This window comes from Zophobas morio, unplaced genomic scaffold (assembly GCF_036711695.1).
Source record: "Zophobas morio isolate AGI-343-1 ecotype UQ-CSIRO unplaced genomic scaffold, CSIRO_AGI_Zmor_V1 ptg000011l, whole genome shotgun sequence".
Taxonomy (NCBI): Eukaryota; Metazoa; Arthropoda; class Insecta; order Coleoptera; family Tenebrionidae; genus Zophobas; species Zophobas morio.
The window spans coordinates 6,564,035-6,587,931 of record NW_026972116.1 but is presented as its reverse complement, the minus strand read 5'-3'; the positions used below and the strand labels follow the sequence as shown (position 1 = coordinate 6,587,931).

General features: G+C 33.8%; 3 protein-coding genes across 5 annotated transcripts in view; 1 reads left to right on the top strand and 2 right to left on the bottom strand.

Moving 5' to 3' along the window:
• The window catches only part of Qin (qin), a 32,911-nt gene extending 22,638 nt beyond the window's left edge, over nt 1-10,273 (top strand). The window contains exons 1-12 of one of the 2 annotated variants that reach the window (XM_064052836.1): nt 2,853-3,201; nt 4,872-5,194; nt 5,247-5,419; nt 5,475-5,537; nt 5,593-5,739; nt 5,794-5,941; nt 5,996-6,121; nt 6,173-6,320; nt 7,182-7,301; nt 7,360-7,635; nt 7,689-7,918; nt 7,999-10,273. In XM_064052836.1, coding sequence (XP_063908906.1) covers nt 3,106-3,201; nt 4,872-5,194; nt 5,247-5,419; nt 5,475-5,537; nt 5,593-5,739; nt 5,794-5,941; nt 5,996-6,121; nt 6,173-6,320; nt 7,182-7,301; nt 7,360-7,635; nt 7,689-7,918; nt 7,999-10,168 — 4,020 coding nt within the window. In that variant the 5' untranslated portion in view covers nt 2,853-3,105 and the 3' untranslated portion in view covers nt 10,169-10,273. Of the gene's footprint in view, nt 1-2,852; nt 3,202-4,871; nt 5,195-5,246; nt 5,420-5,474; nt 5,538-5,592; nt 5,740-5,793; nt 5,942-5,995; nt 6,122-6,172; nt 6,321-7,181; nt 7,302-7,359; nt 7,636-7,688; nt 7,919-7,998 lie in introns of those variants that run through there. The other variant, XM_064052835.1, reaches the window with a different exon arrangement.
• On the bottom strand, nt 1,158-4,853 carry LOC135126727 (uncharacterized). The gene is made up of 4 exons (XM_064052837.1): nt 4,594-4,853; nt 2,615-2,797; nt 2,149-2,383; nt 1,158-1,899 (listed from the first exon to the last, which is right to left on the bottom strand). The coding sequence occupies exons 1-4, from the start codon at nt 4,763-4,765 to the stop codon at nt 1,788-1,790; spliced, it is 702 nt and encodes a 233-aa protein (XP_063908907.1). The 5' UTR covers nt 4,766-4,853; the 3' UTR covers nt 1,158-1,787.
• Nucleotides 10,274-11,296: 1,023 nt separating the features above from the next.
• LOC135126725 (intermembrane lipid transfer protein VPS13C-like) lies at nt 11,297-23,031 on the bottom strand. 2 transcript variants are annotated; one of them, XM_064052832.1, is made up of 28 exons: nt 22,909-23,031; nt 22,708-22,849; nt 22,264-22,661; nt 22,010-22,206; nt 21,511-21,959; nt 21,347-21,464; nt 20,973-21,301; nt 20,735-20,925; nt 20,133-20,684; nt 19,952-20,084; nt 19,525-19,904; nt 19,169-19,472; nt 18,944-19,117; nt 18,066-18,898; nt 16,701-18,016; nt 16,204-16,654; nt 15,864-16,155; nt 15,606-15,808; nt 14,610-15,449; nt 14,375-14,555; nt 13,161-14,327; nt 12,929-13,113; nt 12,724-12,883; nt 12,405-12,675; nt 12,166-12,356; nt 11,976-12,118; nt 11,801-11,927; nt 11,297-11,497 (listed from the first exon to the last, which is right to left on the bottom strand). In XM_064052832.1, exons 2-28 carry the CDS (start codon nt 22,846-22,848, stop codon nt 11,360-11,362), a joined length of 9,864 nt encoding a protein of 3,287 aa, XP_063908902.1. In that variant the 5' UTR covers nt 22,849; nt 22,909-23,031; the 3' UTR covers nt 11,297-11,359. The 2 variants fall into 2 exon arrangements, with proteins under 2 accessions (XP_063908902.1, XP_063908904.1); XM_064052834.1 differs by having other exon boundaries at nt 13,209-14,327.
• Between the last annotated feature and the right edge of the window lie 866 nt (nt 23,032-23,897).

Genomic DNA, 23,897 nt, shown 5'->3' with positions numbered 1-23,897 from the left:
ATTCGCAAAAGCTTCCATTAATTACTGAATGAAGATCATGTTTCTTTTAAATATTTTGAGTGGAATACATATGTATAAAACTATTACGTATTTGTATATAACAAACAAACAAATGGCATTGTTTGGAAATATGCGTCGCTGTGACAAATGTCTAAAATTGTTGATTGAAAAGAAATTTTGTTTTTCAATTAAAAATACTATTTGAGAATGAATGGAGTTTCAATGGTATTTCGCTAGTCAAACTAGCTGATTAATAAACACACAGAGGCTTTCTTAGCCTTTCTATGAAGACTGAATTTAATTTTGTCGATTTTTTGTATATAACTACCGATTTATAAAAATTTTAAGAGCACATAATTGTTAAACTAATGGCCACTATCACCGAAGAAAGGAAGGAACCTTTGGTGAAGTATGCGAAGATGGAAACCATTCTAAAGTGGCAGAAACTCAGCTTTTTTCCCACCAAATTTTTAGCTGAAGTTATACTCATTTTGATTTTCGTAATGTACATACTGCTACATTTGTAACTCATTAGTTTTTATTTCAATCTTGTTCTATGGATTGAAAAAAATGCGGTTTGCATTTCTAACATTGTTTTAATGTTCTTCAAAATCTTCGACAGTTTATTTGTACGAATTTTTGCATATATTTATTGTTACTAAAAATATTTTTGAAAAACATGCGTTGCCCTGACCGCTTGTATACATATTTAATAGCACTTATTACTTAATTATTTAGCATTACATATATGACACATTTTCTATTAATCCACTTGCTTTAGAGAACTATTAAAACTGCATTATCAAAGAGCAGCATGCATGACTTCGTACACCTCTTTGATTATAATTAAAATTAAATTTTGCTTCAGGGACAAGCGCCTCGGTTCAGTGGTATCCGTGTATCGTATCCCCTATTCTGTATCTTGCAAAACAAAAATATATCTTACTTTCTGAAGCGTAACGTTGCATACATATTACATTAACTATGTCTTGTTATTGAGTTCCTTTTTAATTAGCTTCAAAAGAAAATAATCATAACCTAATTTTCTTTCACGTAGATTACAAAAATTAAAATACTTATAAAACCTAACAATTTAATCACACATTGATTACTACATTTATCAAAATAATACAAATTCATTATTAACATAAAGTGATAAAATTTAAGTACTTTATAATAAATACTGAAAAAACATTACAAAAATAACCACTATACAGGCACATACGTATATTTTTACAAAAATATATACCTATTATATAAAACATGGATTTCTTAAAATTCAACTGCTTTTAGATTGTTATCAAGCTGACTAGGATGTCACGCTTATTCAAGTTTGATTATGAAATATAATATTTCTAACACTAAAGTTTTACACTTTTACACTTACATACTTAACTATAATACTACTTAGACATACTTATTTATCTTTTAACCAATCAATTTTGGAACAGTGCATAATTATGTTGACAATATTAACTATTTTTTTTATCGTTTTTATTGCATATGTTTGTTTCATTAACCTTTGTATAAAGCAACAATACTTTTACTAATCCCTAATTTACTGTTCCGTTTTTTCTTAAATTAAAAGTAACTATTGAAAACCTACAATTGTACACTTTACCCTTCAAACAAAATTTAATGATTAGAACAAACGATTTTATGAAAATTCAAATGAAATCACAGTTGCGTTCTTTTTTTATAACCTCCAAAAAATTTAAATGATCCCTCTATGGGGACTTTTTTTGTTGTTTTTTTCTTTACTTTTTAATTTATCAATGGCTTCTTAGTCATTCCTCGTCATTAAAAATTTCTTCCAGCAGCTGCTTAGTGATAGTTCGATGAGGTCGAGTCGGATCTAGTTTTGGCCTGCCATATAATCTGCTGTTGATTATGTATAACCTGCAAAAAATGTATTATGCAATTTTATATTCCAAAGTTGACAGCTTTATTTTATTGTTAAAGTGAGTTATAGATTTTTTGTTGATGGCCGCTAAAATCATTAACGATGCATAAATTATATACAACGACAATCGAAAAGTTGCATTAATTCTTCCGCTTCATCTTAATTACCTACAACTTTACACGGTCGTGATTATGATGAAATTTAGTGGCTTTAATTAAGCGACGTTTTTATTGTCGCACACTTACTTTGAACTTAGGTCACATCGAACATTAAACCACCAATCACAAGCGAAGACTAATTGATTAAATTGAGTACCATTGGGACATAAAAACGTCGTTTGACGGCCGTCGATGTCACAATAGTGCCATGTTTGACAGCGCGTTTCTTCGTCGGCATAAAATCCTGGATATTGTTGTTCGTCGCAGTAGAAATTGGTGTAGGGTACTTTTCCCAACACTGGATAATCAGTACCAGGACGCCCTACAAAAATACATGTAAAAATTAAAAGTGGAAGATGCAACCAACAATACGTTTATAAGTTCATTGTTAATTACAATGGGAAAAATACGAAGAAAGTTACAGTAGTGAAAGTGTGTAATTTTCAGCGATTGCTCAGCCATTGTGACCTAACGTGTCAGTCAAAAAAGACTAGAGACGATTTGTAACAGTTTAGTTTTGGTTTTTTTTCCTTATCTGAGAAGATGTTATTACCAGGAATAGATTTTCCCAGTTCGAGGTATTCTAAAACTGAGGGACTCAAAAACCCTGGAGGAACATATTTCGTATCTAGGGCGTTATTTCTTTCGTCGTAATCATTTCCTACGTTGTTGTCGGACTCCTCTGTTGGATCTGAAGCTCTTGGCCTTTTAACTCGGGATTTCTGCTCGTATCCGTCTATAAAAAACATAATAGCATTCAATGAATAATGAATGTTATTGACTTTAGTTGTTAATTTATTCATTTTTTATAAGAAAATGGAAATGTAGAAAATGCAACTCGTTTTATCTGAAGTGAGTGCAAAAAGACATGTGAATGTGAAAGTGGATATCAATCTATCAACTAGTATAAGCACTTTCTTTGAATCAATTCTCTTGACGTATTTATTGAGAAAAATGAGTATTAGTTTTTACGTGAAGATAAATTAGTGCTGTCTAATATATTGAGAAAAATGTTTTAAAAATCAAACATAACGTTTTAGCCGGATGAAGCGAGACGAATTTTGCAAAAATAAGAAAAAGATGTTCCAATCTTTATGGTTTCATGAATTACTGATTATTGTTTTGGTAGCTTGGTTCAAGGTGAGCAAGTTTAATTTATACTTCAATGAGAAAGAAATAAATTGCCATTTTTCTAGCGATACGTAATTTGGATAACATAATAAACCGTGTATTTTCGATTTCCAAAGCTATTATTTATTAATGTCATTCTAGTTGATTTAAATAGTAATGATTATTCATAAACAAAAATATCCAATTTGTTTCATGTTTATTGATGAAATATGCCGCACTGATAAAATAACCATCGTTAATAAAGTAACTGGATGAACTGATTCCGGTTTCCTTCATTTCGAAATTCACATAAAAATAAATTATATCGGTGTTAAAAAAACGCAAAAACCAAAACGAGTTACGATCGATTTCGCGTCTAAACAAGATAATCTAATTGATTTATGGAGAAGGATGCTAATGCAAAATTCTGTTCGATGAAAATTGCGCCAACGCAGTTCTAAAAATTCATTGTCAAAGCATGTTTCACTTAGGATTTGTGATTTCGTCATTGCGTAAAAGGTGCGAACTGAATATTATGAAATGCAAATCAGGTTAAGTCAGAAGAAACAATGCTTACTTAGCTAGGTTCCCCAATTACGTGCTGTGTTAATCTGATTAGTGATGTTTGCTTCATATTTAATTCTCGCAACATTTATTTACAAGATGAATATCGAACGGCGATTTTACTGCTGTACGATATATTTCATACCTTGATTTTGAAATAAAAAAGCTGAATGAAATGTTTGTATGTATGCATTATTATTAGCATTGTAATAATTACCGCGTTGAATTATGAAATGCTTGTGTGTCTAGATTGAATCATTCATGGGCATAGAACTTGGTGACCGTATTATATAGTGGTTTTACACAAAAACCTCAAATGAGTGTGTTGGCTTTTTTCACTGAACTGTAAGGTTGAAACCAACACAATGATTCTTTGCCGCTAACATTGAGTTCGAAATATGGAATAAGGACATCTACAACAATCATGTAAATCTATCGAAACTTACTTTAAAAGTGACCTTGTGCTCAAGTAATAATTACAGCCTATCGTTGTAAATTTAACAGTGACAGCATTTACGAACTTCCCGTTTTTAGGCGTGAAGTTCCCATATAAGCGAGTTATTTATTAAGAAAGTCATCTTCGTGAATGGATTTACAAACCTGCGTATTTTGTTCTTACATATTTAATTTATTCATGTTTATGTTTTTGTCTTATTTTGACGATTTTAATACCCACTTTGTCAGAAGGTGATCTTCACAACATTATATTATTTTTTTCTCTTACGTAACTCTAATATGTTGAAATAAAAACAACAAGTCTTACATATTGTTATAAACTTTCTCGTTGAACGTGGAGACACGGAGACATTTATTTACAATTTTTCGTCCCATTCAAACGTACAATGTAAAAGCACTTACCAGTAATAAGAAAATATCCTAAAATTAATATCACAGTGTGTACAGTGCACGTTAAATAATTCATTTTAGAAAGTTTTGCGCTACTATTATTGTATCGGCATCTCGCGAACGACTGTCGTAGTTTGTAGTCGTCTTCTCTTCTCTTAACAGTCACCTTGCCTCTCCGCGGCATTCTTCACCAGTTCAGACATAATAAATGCAAATTTATTTACAAATAGCGTCACTGATGATACCCAAAGACGATAATTTATTTGATTTTTTTTCGTTTTTGTTTTTAGAAAGTAAAGCAATTGAAGACATTCGACATCTCGGATGTCGAGCAAGATATCAAAAGTTATTTTGCCGAATTGCACGCTAAACTGCATTTAGCAGAGCGTAACATCAGGAAGAGACTCTCGGCAATGGACCCAGAAGTAGCTGATTTAGATGTCATTAATACTACACTGAAGTCAGGGATACATAGAGTCACACAGTTGCTTAACCATTTTAACATGATCAACACCAGACAACTGAACGTGAGAGCCCTTTTCGAGGAGGCTCAAGACGTTAAAGACATTTCGTGCAGACTGGTTTCTGAACAAGAAACGTTGCGGCCTATTGAGTATGTTCGTTTTTTTGAATGTTTTTCTCGTTTACTTATGCTTCGATTGTAGATTTGTAGCGGATGTTTTTGAGGATATCGAAGACGTTGTGTGTTTGAAAAATATTTGTTCCGTAGAGTACAGTTTACTTCCAATCGAAGATTGGAGTAAAGCTCAAGAAAAGTTTGAATTAGAACAAATACGGCGAAAAAGCGACTCACAGAAAACTGAACCCATACCCGAAGGTATAATCTTGTTTTATAAACACTTTTTCAGTTTTAATGCAATATATTTTTCCAGCACCTACCGCGATAGTTAAATCTTTCAAGCATGTCGAAAACCAAGCGAAAAAGTTCAATGAAGGTATGTATAATCATAAAAATATTGTTCGTACTTGTTTACATTAATTTTTTTATAGGTAAAATTCGAGTTGTCGTTACGCATATTAACGACCTCAATAGTTTCTATATACAAAAATACACAACTCTTGATAGTCTCAAAGAAATGAACGGAGCTATAGGGAAGAGAGGTCGGAAGAGAGCAGGCATGGAAGAATTCAAAAAAGGTAAATATTGTTGAACTGAAAGAGTTTTAAATGGATAACGTGTGTTTTTTGCAGGAGGAATCTATGGTGTTTCATATCAAACAAAAAATTCTTGCCATTGGCGACGAGGAAAAGTCATAGACATCTTTAATAATGGAGAGAATATTATCTACAAAGTAAATTTCATTGATTATGGAAATAGTCAAAATGTAACCAAAGATAGGTTAGTTAATTGTTTAAGCACGTTGTAAAATTCTTAACCTTTTTTTTTTAATAGGCTAAAAGAATTAGATTTACATACAGTTAAACGTCCACCTTTTGCGTTCGAATGTAAATTAACAAATCCTGAAGCTAGAGTGTTTGATGACAAAGTTCATTTACTTCTTCCCCAAATTATTGGCCAGTAAGTACTCGCTTTATATAAATTACATTTATTCTTACACATTTATTTTAGAAAAGAATTGTATCTTACTTTCATGCACCCTCAAAGTAGCCGCGTTACGGTATATGAAGTGGAACTGTTGGTTGCTGCTTCAAACGGAGGTTTTATTTCTGTCAGAGATTTATTAAACAATACATCACCGCTGGTACCAGACGCAAAGGTAAGTGTCCTAAAAATGTTTTTTATTACTAGCGAAAAAATTGTGCTACACAGAAATCGTTGAAGCTTTACGAGATGCACAATTAAGAGAAAATAGTTGTCAAAAAATACGACAGCGTGAGATAAGAAAAGTTCTGTGGTGTACTAGTTTAGCAAGTGTGTAATTAGATTTTTCTCGTAGTTTCTCAGCTTAAAATACAAAAATGTTGGCTGTCCATCTGTTCACAATTCAATATATAACACAGATTATCTGTGAAACTACCCAACTGATTACTTTGAAGTTTTAAATGTATTTTAAGCTTATCATCTACATTGTAAAATTATAATGTAAAGTTTCTATGCTTCAAAATAAATTCGATTTGAAAAAAGTTTTGCAGCAGCTCCGTACTGAAGCGATGTACATAAGCATGTAGTTGCAGATATAATTTTTTTGTCAAGTTGATTTACGTGCCAACGTGATTTTAAGTATTAATTAGAAAGAAAGTCTGAAACCGTATTTTGACAAATTTTGTTAACTTAATGTAAATCTTAAAAAACAAAAGTTTTATTCGTTTCCGATTAAACTAGAATTGCAAAAATTCTTTTTATGATGGTCGGAAAAAATAATTTCATTTTATCCGGTTTCAGAACAGATAATGATATAAAAAATTTTGACGAATGTAAACGGGACCGCTACATCTATTAAGAAGATATGATGATAAAAGTGCGTATCCGTTAAACCAAATTTGAAAGAGAACTTTTACTTCGGCACAAATTATTATATAAAAGAAAAAAATAATTGTTTAGAACTCTCTTTTTGTATTTTCTCCAAGAAACAAAAAACAGAACAGTTTGATTTAATTTTTTTTTTTTTCATTGTTAGGATTCGCTTCTACTGACTGAACTAAAATTGTTCAAAAACGGTAAAAGATTCACAGTGGGACAAGAAGAAACCGTTGTGGTTACATACGTGAGAGATCCATTTTATATATGCGTACAACTGGTAAGCTTATATTGGATAAAAAGTAATGACTGACTAACATAATATTGTTCAATTGTAGTCACACAATGTTAAAATTCTGCAAAAAATGCAAGCTGACTTGGAAAAGTTTTATAAAGACACGCCCGTTATTTCTTGTATCCCCGTAGTTGACAGTGATGTGATAGTCAAATACAGCGACGAATTTCAAGGGAATTGGCATCGGGCGAAGATCATATCTGTCGACGTTGCGTCTAAAAAAGTTGGCGTATTTTTTGTAGATTGGGGTCAAAGTACTGTGGTATCGTGGTCTAATCTCAGATTATTGACAGAGAACTTTATCAAAGTGGAATGTCAGGTAACTTTCTTGTTGGTTGGCCTAAACAAAATCTTATTTTTACTTTATTTTAGGGCATCATTGTTAAACTTAGCGATATTGAAAGACTAGATACATCACAAAATTGGACTGAGGAGGCTACAGATTTTCTCCGCGAACAACTGAACAAAAATAAGGAATGCCGAATGGTTGCTAGTGGTGTGGAACCACTTCAGGTGGCTCTGTTTCAGTTGTGTCCGTTGTCAGATATTTGCTTGAATTCGCTGTTAGTGGAATCCGAGCATGCCATTTCGACCGGCACAATGTAAGTATTCACTAATACAATTTTAATGTAATATTCGGAACATTTTGTATTCTATATCTGAGTTGTGTTATTTCTTCCAGCTCGCAAACAGTGTTTTGGCCCCACGCGATTCAAGAGCTTCCCCAGGACGATGATGACATGTCATATCAAATGATGAAAAAGTCGGAAGAGGTTATCATGGACGGATACGAAGATATTCATTTAATGACAGGATTAAAACTACAGGTTTACGTGATTCGTTTTGATAGTCCCGATCTCATTTACATAAAATTTGCCAAATATAAGGAAACCGAAGACGAAATGCACAAAGAAATGCAAATACACTATTCAAAAAGCAAACTCAAAACAAGAAGTTCTTGGAAGCAGGGAGAGCACTGTATCGTATTCGATGAAGATCACAGTGATTATTTCAGAGCTGTGATTAAATCCGCATCTGATAGTAACAACTACGTAGTTTACCTCTACGACCACGTCAGGGAATTAAAAGTCAGTAAAAAAATAATCTTCGAACTGGATCCGTATTTTCGCAGTTACCCATGTTATATTTGTAAATGCCGTTTGACTAACATCAGACCGGCTGGAGATCCAGGAAAATGGAGCCATACAGCTATAGAAATGCTAGAAAAGATCTTTAATACGTACACCACATTTCATGTTAAGAAAATCGAGAAGAATACTAATGACAAAATGATAGGTGTGATTATGTGGTACAGTGTAACGACTCCAGCGAAAGCTCTTCAGCCTGCAAAGATTAAATACGTTTCCATAAATCAGTCCTTGCTTGAAAGTGGACTTGCTTTTAGTGCATCTAGTCTAACAAATGGACCGTCTGCAGGTACTGAACCTAATAATTGTGATGATAGTGATATTGAGAAAAATAAGAAACAGAACTGGTATGACATAATCTGTGAAGATGAGCGGTATAAAGACGCTGACAAACCGGATATGCATGACATGTCTCAAGTAAAAGAAGAAATTTGTATAATTACGCAACAGAGTTGGCCAAAACCTTTTAAATTTAAAAGCAAAGAGTTCGATGCTACTTTGACATGTGTTGTTGATCAAGGAATCTTCTTAATACGTACTGAAGATGTCCAAAATCTATACTTGGACGTAGAAACTGAGATGAATGATGCATTCGAATCTGCGACGTTATTATCTAATGCAAATAGTACTTGGAAAGTCGGCGATATGTGTACAATCGCGTACGATGGTAAATGGTACAGAGGATCAGTATTAGAACTGTTAGAGGATGATACAGTTAGTGTAGAGATGGTAGATTTTGGTAGCGAACACGTAGTTCCTATAAAAAGTTTATACAAAAATATAATGTTTCCCGATATTCCAACTTTGGTTAATAAAATACAGTTATACGACGTACATTCCAGTTACGGTCATTGGAGAGGCGAAGACGTAGACAAAGTGTTGAGGATTGTTACAGATCAGGTGCGAGTTGAAATTAAGGGTGATAAGGACGTTGAAGTGCCGTTGGCGGAAATCTACTTAGACAATGGCTTAAGCTTGAATGACATGATAACACAAGTTTGTCCACATATGAAACGTCGAGAGTGCAGTGTTGTTCTGGGCAGCGTTGACGATTTGGACGTTAGCGTCGACGACATGAGCAAGGATGCCACAAGTGAGAAAACAAGTGCCAAGTTAAATGGTGGATATACCTACGTTTGGGTGCCGTCGTCGTTTGATGAAAAGCAAAAAATGTTTGTTGCTGGAATTTTAAAATGGGATCTCACTTACAACGTGGTTTTAAGTAGTGCAGAAGATAACACAAAAACACCAGAATTCATTCGATTATGTGAAACGGTTCAGATGCATGTTGGAAATCAAGCGAATTTATCAAAAATTGAAATAGATACTGCGTGTATTTGTCTTCACCCCCAGAAAAATACGTGGTGTAGAGCTATGGTTTATGACGTTGATAGTTTGAAATTTGGATTTGTGTTGGCATTCTTTGTTGATTATGGTATGGTAGAAATGGTTCCTATCTCTAGTTTAAAAGAAATTCGATCTGATTGGTTAGAATTTCCTGTTCATATGCAAATTGCTGCTATAAATGTTCAATTATTGCAAAACAACCAAGCAGAATACATGTTAGCGCAATTAAATAATTTACATGGTAAATCTGTTTTAGTAGAAGTAGTGACAGAAGTACCGTTAAAAGTTCATTTGTATGATGACAAAGCTTTGTGTTATCAAAAATTCCTTGATAATGGTATTATGAAAGCATTGTAGGTTAAAAATGATTTTCCGTGTACAGAATTTTTTCTTTGTCTTCTTTAAGGTTTGAATGTTTTTTTACTTTTATTTGTATTTATAATAATATATTCTTTTTTGTCATTTGTTTTTTTTTACTAAAATATTTTATAATTTTAAATAATAGAAAAATTGGGCACAAAACATAGGGGTAAGTATGTACAATTTTTTCGTTAATAGTTTTTACCATTTTTACTTCATTTTTGTAACAAAGATACGGATGTTTGAGAACTTTCATAGGCAATGGTTTTGTACATGCTAACAAAACTAAAGTTCTTTGTGTTCTAATTTATAAATTTGGATAGTAAGTATAATAAATGTGTGTAATAACTTAGCAAAACGTTCTCCAAAGCCTCGTGCAACCTGTCCTCAAAGAGAAAAATAATGCATCGGGACTGTAACTTTGAATTATCGGTAAAGTTGTTCAATCTACATTAAACTTTAATAAAACCTATTAAATCGGGTTTTTACAGTCTTAAAAAAAAAACACTAACGTAAATTTAAAAATTATTTGTTGTAATATTGCGTTGAAAAAAGTTTAATTTGATGAATTGCAGAGTGTTCTTGATTCAATTTTGATTAAAAAAAAAACAAAACCTGTTTGCATTTCTGTTGTGATAACCTTCTGCAGAAACTGTAAGCTCTCATTTGGTGCTATTTTGCAATACAGTAAATGACTCACGTATCCAAAAACTTGCAGACTGCCCTTGAACAGCGAGATGAACAATTTTGTCATAAGTCTCCTTTAGATTAAGTTGGGTTTTTGCAGTGTGTTATGAATAATGCCATAACCACGATGGTAGTAACTTTTGAATTGTGAGCGTGGCACCAATAACCCATGACGCATGCAACAATCACAACAACAATAAAGTAGGTCAAAATTGCCATGATAGTGATATGAAACACATTTTGCAAAAAAGTTACCAAATTATACGTACCTATATTTAGGTACCTACAAGTGATATGTATGATTTATGTGTAAGTAACGTCGAAGGTATTAATCGTGTACTGTGTATTTTAAGTAGGTATATACTTTAAAAATTAAGGAAATATGTTGAACTAAATTACAAAGTGTAATTAGGTCAGTTCAGTAGTAAACCATATAGATAAAATTGCTATAATTATTTATTCTAAATAATAGCTTTTACAAGAAAATACGAATAACACTTTCTATGGATTTTCAGTGACTGTCCATGATTTATCTTCCATGCTTACAATTATAGCCTGTTCTATTTTTTCGTGAATCCATGTTAACATTTCTTTATCTCCACTGATTTTTAGTAATATTTCTCTTGTGTTGTTTTCACTCTGTAAAGTAATATACATAATTTTATTGAGAGTTATTAGAATGTTTTTCACGAGCACAACTTTTCTTGGAGCAATTCAAAAATAACAGTTTTAAAATATTTTGGATGATTTAAATTCTTTGTTTGAATGCTTCTGATCACTGATGGTCTTGTTTGACAAAAGTAATTCCGTGTTTTTTGAAATGCAGCGTTGCAAAAAATAATTATTCATTAAACACTTGTAACAGAAAATTTAATGGTAATTTTGTAAAAAAAAACAATACAGTTTACTTGCAAACATTCCAAGGAACACTAATTCACCCACCTGTCTCATATTAAAGACGAGTTCTGTGGACGTAATTTTTGGCATCGATATAATGTCATCTAAATCTATGGCCCACTCAACATCCCAAGGTCCCCAAAGTCTACACTTATTTATTCTAATCACATGCCTAAAATATTTGTAAAAAGTCAGTTCTTCTACTAAAATTATTACATACTGTAACGAGACGAGCAAAATTGATTTCCCAACTCTGTCAATCGCAGCGTGAGACCAGTACGTGTCACTCATAAATCGACAGTTCCCTACCGTTTCAAGTAAATTTTGACCCATAGATTCGTACACTGAAAATGGTTTCAGTCCCTGTAAACAGATACATTATAAAACATTTAACTGTCGTTCATCTATACCAGATATCTGTTGTAGTATCTAGTCAGGCGTTGTTGTATTCTTATAGGTTCTCCTAAAATTGATGCTCTTCTTAAAGCTTCCTTTGCCACTTCGACACTATTCGATTTGTCGTCAGGATGTCGAGTTATTAGTGAATACAGTGCTTTGCCCGTGGTTCTGAAGAACATTTCTCCATCACAGTTAATTCCAGCTGAAAAATAATATGATCTAGTTGCTTTCGGAGAGATCCAATAGGTACCATTTTGTTTGCGGACAATCAGTTGGTTTAACGCATTAGGAACACCACTATGGAAATTTCTGCAAGAAGCTGTGATGATTTTTGGCACTACTTCTGATTTTTGATAAGAGCCGTGTCTTCTAATGCGTTGTATATTTTCAAATGTTTGATTAGCAAAGATGTCAATAACGCATTGTTCCAAAGCAGCTGGCGACATGTTGATGTGGCTTAAAAGACATCTGGAACCGTATAATAATGTGTTTGCCATTTTTTCGAGATCCAGTTGAGGATACTACAACAAAAAATTATAATTCAAGACCTCGGCAGAAATTACATTTACCATAATCGCGGGTTGTATTGCAAAAGTGTTAACGAGTACTTGTAAACCTAGCACATGTGAATAGTACTGCTGCAAAAACTGAGAAATTATTTGTTGTAACAGGTTGCTAAGAGTTGTCTCTAGGTGTTCACACAAGTAAGCTTGCTCTATAGCTGAAACTCTGAAGGTTTGTTAGAAGTTTGTATATTCTTAAAAATTCCCTTACTTGTGGAGTACTCCTTCAAGCGGCATGTATGGTGAGATGTTTATTGGAAATAAGTAATTGAGGACCTTACATAAAGGCAAGTTATTGCAATTTAAACTAATTTGAGTTTTGTTTGAAATGTGCAACTGGATCTCGAAATTGCTTATGCTTACGTATTCGATAACGCTTCGACCGTTCCGGAGATCCTGAAACATTATACATATTTTCTAATATCCGTTAAAGAATTACGTACCTGTGTGCGCAAATTGGTCAAGTCTTGTATAGACTTTATATCACTTACATAGGAAACCGTAGCTTCATCACAAAATTTCTTATAATACATGATCAGTTCACGGATGTCGACAAATAAATCATTCTCTATATTTAAATAGAAGTCTTTTATATTAATTTTAATATGTCTATAAATATCACAATCTTTTGTCGAGCATTTCAGTACGTTCAGGTCAATGAAGGAATTTAAACCTTTCACGACACTCGTAGGGAGCGGATACAAAACAATGGTATTACTGACTTTGTTATCCACCTGAAGTGTGTTGAGTTTGAAGTTAAAATAATGGTAATTCTTGGATTTTCTAAACTGAAAATAAATCGCTGGTGTATAAGTGCGTTTTAATTCGGCGAAAAACGGCTTCAGCATGTACATTTTTTCAAAGTCGATATGAATGTAATCTCGTAATTGACATTTTTTGTAATGCAGTCTGTATTTGTCCTCGATCCACGAGGCCAATTCCAGGGTGAGAGTTTTCCACTTGTGACCAACATTTACTTCCCATATTGCTGGAGTGTCAACCACAGATGCATAAACGTGTTCTTTCTTGGAATTTTCGGAAGTAAACAGTGAAACGCCTACCCCACAAAGTGACACCAGGCATTCGATATCACAGTGTTCCAAAAAGTAGCTGGATAAAACCGCATTAAAAATTCGAGATTCCTGAGTGAAAAGTAGAACTCTTTGGAGCCCTTCAGCGTAACAGAGCCAGTAAATGACAATTTTGTCTCTTCTGACTTTCTTATTCATGGTGGTTTTCACGCTGTCGGAACTGTCGGAGTCATCACTGCTGGAGGATATGTGCATGCTGGTGGTGGGAGTTACACTATGAAACAAAATCTTTTCTTCTCCATAGGCATCTTTGAAGATGTCAATCAAAAATCCAGTTCCTTTATTGTTGTACACGTTCCATACCAACTTCCTAATTTTTGTGGGGTCATCCCAGGTATAGAGAAGCGAGTTGTACGGACTTAGTAATGTCACTTGGCTTTGCTCTTGTTGTTGAATTTTTAAAAAAAGATCAGGGCAATAGTTTTTGACCAAAATTGGAGCATCGCCATATGTGTATTCGTGGAATGTTATTCTAAACGAATCACTAATCCCTCCGGTTATTTCAACTTTAAGAGCCCCCTAAAATAATTTTTAGTTTTTTGTTGTGTGTTATTTGAACGTTTTACCCCTTTATCCATGCGAAGGACAGTTGAATTTGGCGTTGCAAAGTTAAACGCTTGTGAAATCAGTTTACTGTCTCTGTACTTCACGTACATTTGCATGGACGATGTTTCTGGCCAAAAAGTAACGGTTTGATTTGTTCCTATGTCGATCCATAGATCAGTTTTTTCATTATGCTCCATAAATCTAGAACGGAATGATTACAACATTAGTTCTAAACCAGATAAACTAGTTAGTTACCTTAAGTTTCTGTGTGTACAATTAGTCACCAGAAAACTCGGAAGAAGAGTTACAATTTTTGTCAGCCGTGGACACATCTGTGAAAGTTTAATAGATAAGAAGAAGAGATATTTTTTCTTCCTTTCATTATCTTTGCAGATAATTAGACCTGTAGTTCCAGCACATTCCAGACCAAACTCATTAGACCAATTCGAATCGTAAACTTTGACGTTGAGAGTCTGTTTTCCATGTCTTTTGTAAGTAAATAGTAGAATGTCTTCATTGTTACTTTCATAAACAGTATTTGTAGCGGAAGCTTTAATTTGTAAAGGTAAGCCAATTTTATTGATGATCCAGTACGGTGTGTAAAAAAAGATATTGCAACTACCTTCTCGGTCAGTTTTCGTATTTATTGCTAAATGTTTCACCTCTTTACTGTCCGAAGACAAAATCACGATTTTTTCGTCTAAATATGTCGTGAAATTGAGTATACCGGACCACGTGAGCAAATTGTACTTGACTTTTATCAACAGTTTTTGATCTTTAGATAAATCTAAAGAATAAACACTTTTTTTCTCTCCAGGTTCTATCTTTATGTGTTGTTTTAACATAACGTTTTCAACTTCCAAAGAGTACGGCAGATAGTTGTGAAGAATAAGTGGAGGTAACAAATGTATGATATAATTTGGAACCGAATGTGCCTGAGAGTTGGGAATATCCAGATTTTTTGTTAACATTACTCTCAATGAGAAAACTTCGAGATTTGAATCACTTCGTGGTCGACAATGTAGGTTGTGAGCTATATCTAATTCAGTCGCTAAATCTTTCCACCAGATACCAGAATCAGATGTATAATGACCTCTGTAAAAACATATTTTTGAACACTCGTCACACAGTGTGATCATAATGTTGCAAATTTTCGAAAGTAGAATGATCTTCCTTTTTCCATTATCGTTTAAGTATTTCAAAAATTAGGAAAGACCTTCAAAGATTTTTTGTCTGTAAAATATTACTTACTCAGCATAAGCCGGTTGGATGAACAATTTGCAATGGTACGCAATATACAAAGGAACGTTGTAGGATTCATGGGCTTCCAATACTGCTATTCTCATTGTAGTTTCAAAAGGATTCGTCACGTCACCCACTGGTTCTAAATTTAATTGCTGTAAAACTGAAGGCTGATATAACACGCTTAATGCAAAACAAGTTTCGTTTTTGATCTGTTAAAAAACAAATTAGTTTTGTCGTAATCAGATTCTCTAAATTAGTTGTTACCTGTAAAGGTGAACTTATAACCAATTTTCTCCCACATTTACTTATTGTGTGTTTTGCCGCCAAATAATACTTTTGACCGGGGACGGTACATTGTAACTTCATCAACTTTTGCCATGATTTTCGCGAACAGTTGGTCTGAATTGGTGAACAATTTGGTATGAACACCTTAATGAAATGGTTATTAATCTTTTCATAAAGATGTGACGTAGATTCCGATGGAAAGTGTAGACTCGACATTGTTACAAAATCGTAGTTGCTTTCGAGTTCATTTTTGGCGGTGTCTTCTTGTGTACTAAGAAAAGAAAAACTAGAGAAAAAAATCCGTCAAAATGCTACTCACCTATCCTTATCTTCATTAATATCTTCGTTAAAATCTACAGAATAATAAACACTTTTGTTTGGACTCGAAGGTGCAGAGTCTTGATTTTCAAAAGGTTTAACGTACACTAGAGTATCGTCTTCTCCATTTTCATCATTTTTCTTTTCGTAAAGTTCTACCTTTGACTGTGGACCTATATCATTGATCAAATTGATCGATTTCTTATTGGTCACTACAGATAATGTTTTGTTCGAGTAAATAGTGAGAAGCTCACTTAGAACCCTGAGTAGTGTAGGAGTCACGCTTACATTTAAAACTTCTTTTGCATCTATTAAAATGTATGTTGACTTAGTATAGTTCGTGAAAGGTTGTGTCTTATCTTCTTGTGTTTTCGGTTTAATGTTATCATCTGATTCATCTTCACCTTCGCTGGAATGGATATAGTCACTGTCTTCACTCTCATTCCAATCACCTGTGTATACAATTAGTATTTTTCAGTAGTTATGATTACATTGTACCTGTGAACAAGTCAGAAATCGCTGCTGCCAGTTTTTCCATAGCGCCGTCTTCGTTTTCTGAATCTGAATCGTCCAGAAATGTCGACAGACTAGTTTTTACTCTTCTGTTGTTTCGATTGTGTAGTGGATTTATTGGTTCCAGATACATCATGTCTTCGCCTGAATCTTCATCTTCAGTGGTCGTTGGTGTGTTTTTCTTTTTTTCACCAGAGTGATTTTTCGACTTGTGATCTACAACACCTAACATAGGTAGCGATTTATCTTGAAAAATCTTGATCAAGACATCCCAAGGTTTATATTCTTTTTCGTCGATAACAACGGGATCTATCACCGGTTCCCAAGCTTGCAAATTTTCATTGAAATAATTAGCCTGAATGGTAAACTCACAGGTACAATTTAACAGAGAAGACCAATCGTATATTGTCACTTCCATAGTTGATTTTATTAAAAGAACTTGCGTTTCTTCTAATTCAAAAATCACAACGATGTCGAATTTTGGAATTAGGAGTATCTCATGCACATCGATCCCTTTTGCTATGATTTTTTCTTCACATCTAAAGTCGCTGTTTTGAGAGGCGAATTCATCGATCTTTTTTGGCTCCCACAAATCGTCGCACTCCGACTTGCTAGAAGTTCTGCAGTGTGTCTTATTTTCTACTTCAGGCACTTTGAAATGTTCGGTTATATCATTTAAAATGTCTGTCAGCGAATGAACGACCCTGCTACAAATCTGTACGTATATAGAAGAAACAGATGCGATTATTTTTTTGCCTTTTTCTTCTGAGTAACATTTAGAAAACTCAACATCGCATTGTTTTAAAATCACATATGGTTCATTAGAATGCACTCCAATGTCGTAGAAAAGGGAGTGCAAACCAGAGAGAGAAACGACTAAATTTAGTCGATTTCCGTGTCTCGAATAATCCGAAAGTATTTCTGTATGTGTAATAAAATATCTTTTCTTGTTGGAGGTAGTCTCTACTACGAAAATAAATTCTGGTTTATTTATTCTTAAGGAAATAGTCAGACTAGCGGAATACTCTTTGGTTTCTATATCTGATTGCTGATTATCACATTCATAACCATGATTTACAATTCCGCTGTCCAAATTGTCTTTAGGAAGGCACTCTAATACAAATAACGCAATTTTTTCACAAAATGGAACTGATAAACTCAGACTCAGTCTTCCAATAATAACGTCAGCAGATTTATCACCCGCTTTGTTCTGATGAAACGTCACATCAATTATAGGAGCACGATTTATGGTAATATTACAGTTATTGTTCTTATTGTCATCGATAGGCGATTGGAGAATTCTGAAACAACCTTTCTGGAATAACAAAAAAATTAATTGCAGAAACAAACCCTTTGTCATATATGTTAGCATCGGGTCCTATTTCTTCAACAAGAACACCATCGGCGGACAATTTGCCATCCAGACTTCCATCCGTATAAATCGTGAAAGTAGTACTAACGTCACTGATTTTAAGTTTGCATAAACCGTGATTTAAATCTCTAATAGGAGAACTTAACAATTCTCCCGAATCAAAGAATAAAGAAAGCGTCACTTCGTCTAGCGAAAATTTTGCTACGATATTTTTCTGTTTAGGTTCACAGAAAAAAGCTTCTAGAGTTTTCACAGTTTCGTCAGTGATCGCTGCGCAACGTTGTGCTTTTATCTGGTCTGGAAAGAGATCTATGATTTTACCTTCACCAATATTGTCTTTGTAAATTGATAAAATTGTTGAAATATCTCGCTGACCCAAAGTTATCAAAATACAATCCAGCGCTCCATCTATGTCCCAAAACTTTTGAGCACTTTTTATGTTCGTGTATCTTTTGATATCGAAATTTACGTTTATTGGTTCAATTAGAGTTTCTTGCATCTCTAGAGATGGTACTAATGTCATTACGCCTCTAGTGACGGTCATACCGGTCCATTTTAACAAGATGTTTTCCATTATATCATTACTGTACTCTTTGAAGAAATTTTCTACGTACAAATCACCAGTGTCAATTATCATGACATTGGGAGAGGAAGACTTTTGTGGAAAGAGGAGAACAGGTCCACACACGTTTATTGCGAGATGTATTCTTGTGTTAGCTTTTAAAGTATCAGTGACGGTGGTCACGGCATTGTAAAGGTACTCTATAATTCGGTTTATGTATGGGAGGGCTTCTAGATTCATAACAAATCTCTAAAATTTTATTTTATTTTACGAATAGTTAGAATATGTAATTACCTGAATTTGTACGATAAGTTTGTATAGTAGTGTGAGATGAATTTGTCCCAACTGGAATTTAAAACTACCACCAGTTAATGTTTCGTCTCGATTTGTAATGTCGTTCTTTTGAATGTGAGATGCTTGTCTTACATATTTCAGTTCAAACACTTTATCTTCATCTGTCGACAGTACCTTAAAAAAATTGTTAACCATGGCCACAGTTCAAACTACTAGCGTAGGTACCTTAGTGTAAAGAGTGATCTCCGATAAGTGTTCCACATTGATGTTACTTAAATACGATCTAAATACAAATCTCTCGTTGGCTCTAAATAAGAAGTCCATTTCCAGTCCTGACAATTGTATATTGACGATATCAAAATCAGAATCGCACACTCTCACATTTATATCTGCTAATCGAGCAGAGTGTGAGAATTTAATGGAACCAGGAGGTACCGGTGTCAGTGGTTGTTGATGCAATAAGTTGTTTATAAATTTCATAACCTTAAGAGTTGTATCACGTAATGAAATAGGGGTCTGAAGTTTCAACCTAAAAGTAATGCGGACATACTTTGTTATGACACAGTATTTTAAAATCATACTTGTTGAATAAGTAGTTTGAATACTTAACAAGAGTATGAATTGCTTCTTGGTGGAGTAATAAGTGGATAGTACCAAAGTCAGCGACTAATGACGTTTCGACGCCATGAAAATGACTCCAGAAATCTGGACAACCTGCACTTACTTTTCTGTATAAAACAGTGATTACGTCCACTGTACAAGGAAATGGACTATATATTAAATCTAAGTATTGGCCACTAGGTGTGGTGTGCAGTTTATCTGTGAGAAGTATACTGTTAATGGAAACTTGGTAAGCTGGTCCAAAAGTCATTAGCGCTATATCGGCAGTGAGAAGACCTAGACGAAACATAAGGTACTGTCGATCGGTGCTATCACTAGACCTTGAGAACACAACTGTAAACTAAAACGAGAGTATTAAATTATGCACGAATAGGTGAAAGAAGTTACCTCGTTGATAATAAAACGAAGTAGAATTATTATGTTATTGTTGGGAGAAATATTATCTTCAAGACCTGGTAGATCTACGTATCGTGCCCACGCCTCATTCATGTCTTCTTTTTTAGTATTATTATTAGATTTTCTAAAAAGTATGGTTATCGTGTGTTGTTAAAACCTATGGTAAACCTACTCTATTTTGGTAGTTTGAGATTTGTCGATCTTTCCTCGTTTAATTTTTATAAAGTTATCAGTTATCGATACTAAGGCTTCAACGTCTGCTAAATACTTCGATCCTAGGTAATTTATGACTATGTCTTTATCAAAAGTTAGATCAGGTTTAAAGTAAATTCTAGTCACGTCTAAATAATTCCCATTATTTGAAAAAAATTTGAGAATTTGACCACTTTTCCTCTCGGACATGTTAATTTTGAGGGAGTGAAAATTGAGATTAAATTTGTACTTAGGAATAGATTTTTCCAGTCTTGAACTGCGTGCATATACCGCAGAAAATGAATTTTTTGGAACTATATGCAAGTCTGTATCTTTCTCTTTTCTTTCGTCTTTCCAATTATCTGAATTCTGACAAAACAGAACTTGCATATCATTGCACTCAATGTGCAACTTTGAGTAAAACTGTTCTTCCATTTCCATTTGAGTTGCATTTTCGATTAAATCAGCAGTTTGGCAAAGTTCAGTTGTGACGAAGTAACGGCCTAGATCGACAACCAATATATTATCTGCTCTAAAATGAATGAATGAATTATTTATTTATTGTTCGAAGGTCCATCTTACTTCAGAAAAGATCCAAATTCGGGAATTACAAAGAACGGGATTTTAACGTTGAGAGTCATATCCCATTTCTTGGATAATTTTGAATCTATGAGACCACGAATTATGTTAGGCCATTCTCTAAGAAGATTAGACAATGAGGCTCTTGGTAAAAATTCGTTATCTAGGTATGTCATTATGTCCTCGCAAAATTGCTATAATAAAAAACTTTATTTTTGCATTGGCGCAGCTAACGAGTTACCTGATTGTATAGACACTCTATTGAATCTAAAGTTACGTTCAGTCTGTGCGAACATTTTGAACCGGTGGGCATTTTTTCAAAGTCGGCTTTTAAAATATATGCAGGACTTGTACTAAGGTGTTCTGAGGCTATAATGGACATTAATTGTTCGTCTTCATTTGAACCTTCCATTATCACACCTTCTACTTTAATAACAGATTTGTATGAACAATCAAAATTATTGGGATGGAAGCTCAAATTGGTCTGAGTCAAAGTAAGTAAAACAATCTCTTTTGAGTTATTTGTTAAAGACAGACTAATGTTACCCATTCTTAGATTATATTGTTGGTCTGAAAAATACCCATTTATTTTTGTATAAATTGTTTATGAATTACCTATGTGCAGGTGATCACAGTTTTTGTCATAGAACCCAATTTTCTTACATAACAGAGTTCTTTCAGGGGAAGGTAACATAGACCAGAAGTTTTTTTCACTTAAACTGCGCGACTGAACCTAGAAAAACACTTCAGGTGAAGATTTTGCAGAGTTGAGTTTTTACCAGGAGTCGGGCGTGTTGTCTTGCTATAACAATATTCACTATAGACAAATTGTCTTCATATTTTTGAAGATCTAGCTTTAATTCGGTATCATTAGGGTTTAGTATAATTTGCTTGTATGTTTGCATGTAGCCTCTATAACATTCTCTCGTTTTCTTTATTCTTTCCCAAGTGTATGGACGAACTCTTTGTTCTAAAACCGCCAAATAAGCGTATTTCCACCAGGCGCGTTTATTTTCTAGAATCGTTTGCTTCGGACGCGAAGATAAAAATTCCCAACTAACCAAGACTCGCTTCAACGAATCATTTACCGCTAAAATAGAATCATATTGTTCTTTACACAACTGAATGTTACAGTCTTGAACAATAACATCAGTTAGACATTTTAATATATTCCCAGCATTTGATTTATTCATTGTGATTTTAATCTTAGTAGTCATCGGTTTAAGAACTGAAAATGCATTCTTAGTAGGTGGAAAGTGCATAACGTGTGCTACTAACCAAAATTGAAAGTCTCGTCATTCATGGAAAAATTCTGCAAACTGTTTGACATAGCATTTCTCCACATGTAATATTCTGATGGGAGATTCCATTTTGTCACCTTCGAATCATGGTTCCAGTATGTCGAAAGGGTTTCGATTTTTATAAGGTAGTAACAGTTATTACTGTTACTTTCCACTTTGCTAGCTTTCCATTTGCTATAATTAGATTTTACAGTTTTTTTTATTATTGTTATTTTTTAATTGGGACTATACCTGTTTGTCGTTTCTGCGGTTATGCTTCCTATACATAACCCCGCTGAAATGGGCGTTTTATAGCTTACGAGATCTTCGTACCGAATATGGACGTTCGTAACAGTGAATTGAAGACTATTTAAAATGTTCGTTACTAAATGTTCCGAGAACGAATTCGGCCCTCCGATTATATGACTCTCAGTGTCTAAATTGGCCAAGAGCTTCCGCTTAAAAGCTCGAATTAAACGTTTATTTTTATCAGCATCGAACGTTTCGTTTGTTAATAAAGGACCTGAAACGATGTGTAAATCTTCGATATTTACGACTACGGGTTGACTCCATAGGGACGTCCATGGTATTTGCAGCCAAATTTTTCCGATTGTGCCAGCTTTTACTTCGATTGGAAGACCTAACTCGTACTAAAACAAATTGAAAGTATCCTGAAAACGAAAAACGAATACTAACCAGGGCTTCAGTTTTCAGTTTTAAGTCAGTCAGTTGGACGTGACCTGAAAATATTCCCACATTTAAATTTTCGGTATCAAGGTCAACCACGTATTTTCCTAATAAATGGTTGAGGAGTCTTGCTACTGCCCCTTCAAGCATCCTGAAATGAGGGCAAACAAGCATGTTTTTGGTTGTGTCCTACTTGAATTAAGAGCTTACCTTTTACGTGATTGTGAACTATTGATGGATTTACTTCAAAGTTTGGGTTTGTGTATCATGTCTGTTTCAGCTATTGATTTCAGGGGTTGTTTAATATCAGAGTGGCTCGCTTTCAGGAGTCGCTGTCAGCGGTAACCCTTACGTCAGCCAGGCGCCCACTTTTAAATCGATAGAGGGTGACAATTTTGTTTTGAAAGAAAAAAAGAAAGTAGCGGCTTTTTTTTCTTGAAACGATAGGATTCTTGTATAACCGTTGTGATGTTTATCATTATTATGTACTTTTATGATTTTTTATGTAACAGATTTTCCTTCGTTTTTCAAATAAATGTTGATAGGAATTGCTTCTATGGTGGAGGCGCCGGGAAAAACAAATTATATCACGAACAATACGTTTTTCGGAGATGCGCCGGTCCAGTTTTCATTTTAATTACTCGAAAGTTGCTGTTTATTCATCAGGGTGTTAAAATACCGATTATTCTTGGGAACGGGGATGAATTGTTCTGGGAAACTGTTTAACGTGAAACTCTTTGTGACGCATTTACCTGGAAATCGCTTTACAGTGAAATCTTGACGGCACAGGACAGAATTTTTCGAATAAAAAGTTATATACGAAATTTCTATTTCAAACAAGATTCTCTATCAGGATATCAATGTCATTTAACTGTTTCAATGTAAAAGAATAAAGCAAGGTTTTATTTGAAATATATTTTTTGAAACAAAATCATTACTTTTCTAAGAAGGTAGAATAAATTAATTTATTGATAGGAAAACTAATTATTATTTCAAAGTAGAGTAATGTATAATGTGAATTAAAAAAATTGATCTAAATTTGTTTGGACAGAAATTCCCTCACCACTGAGGCACAATCAATTAACCAAGTCTAGTTTTTTCGATAAACCATAAAATCTGGTTCAGCTAGTTTCATTTTTTTGTTGTGGTAACCTCGACAAGTCAAAATGAAAATAGATTTGGGTTATTGACCTACAGGT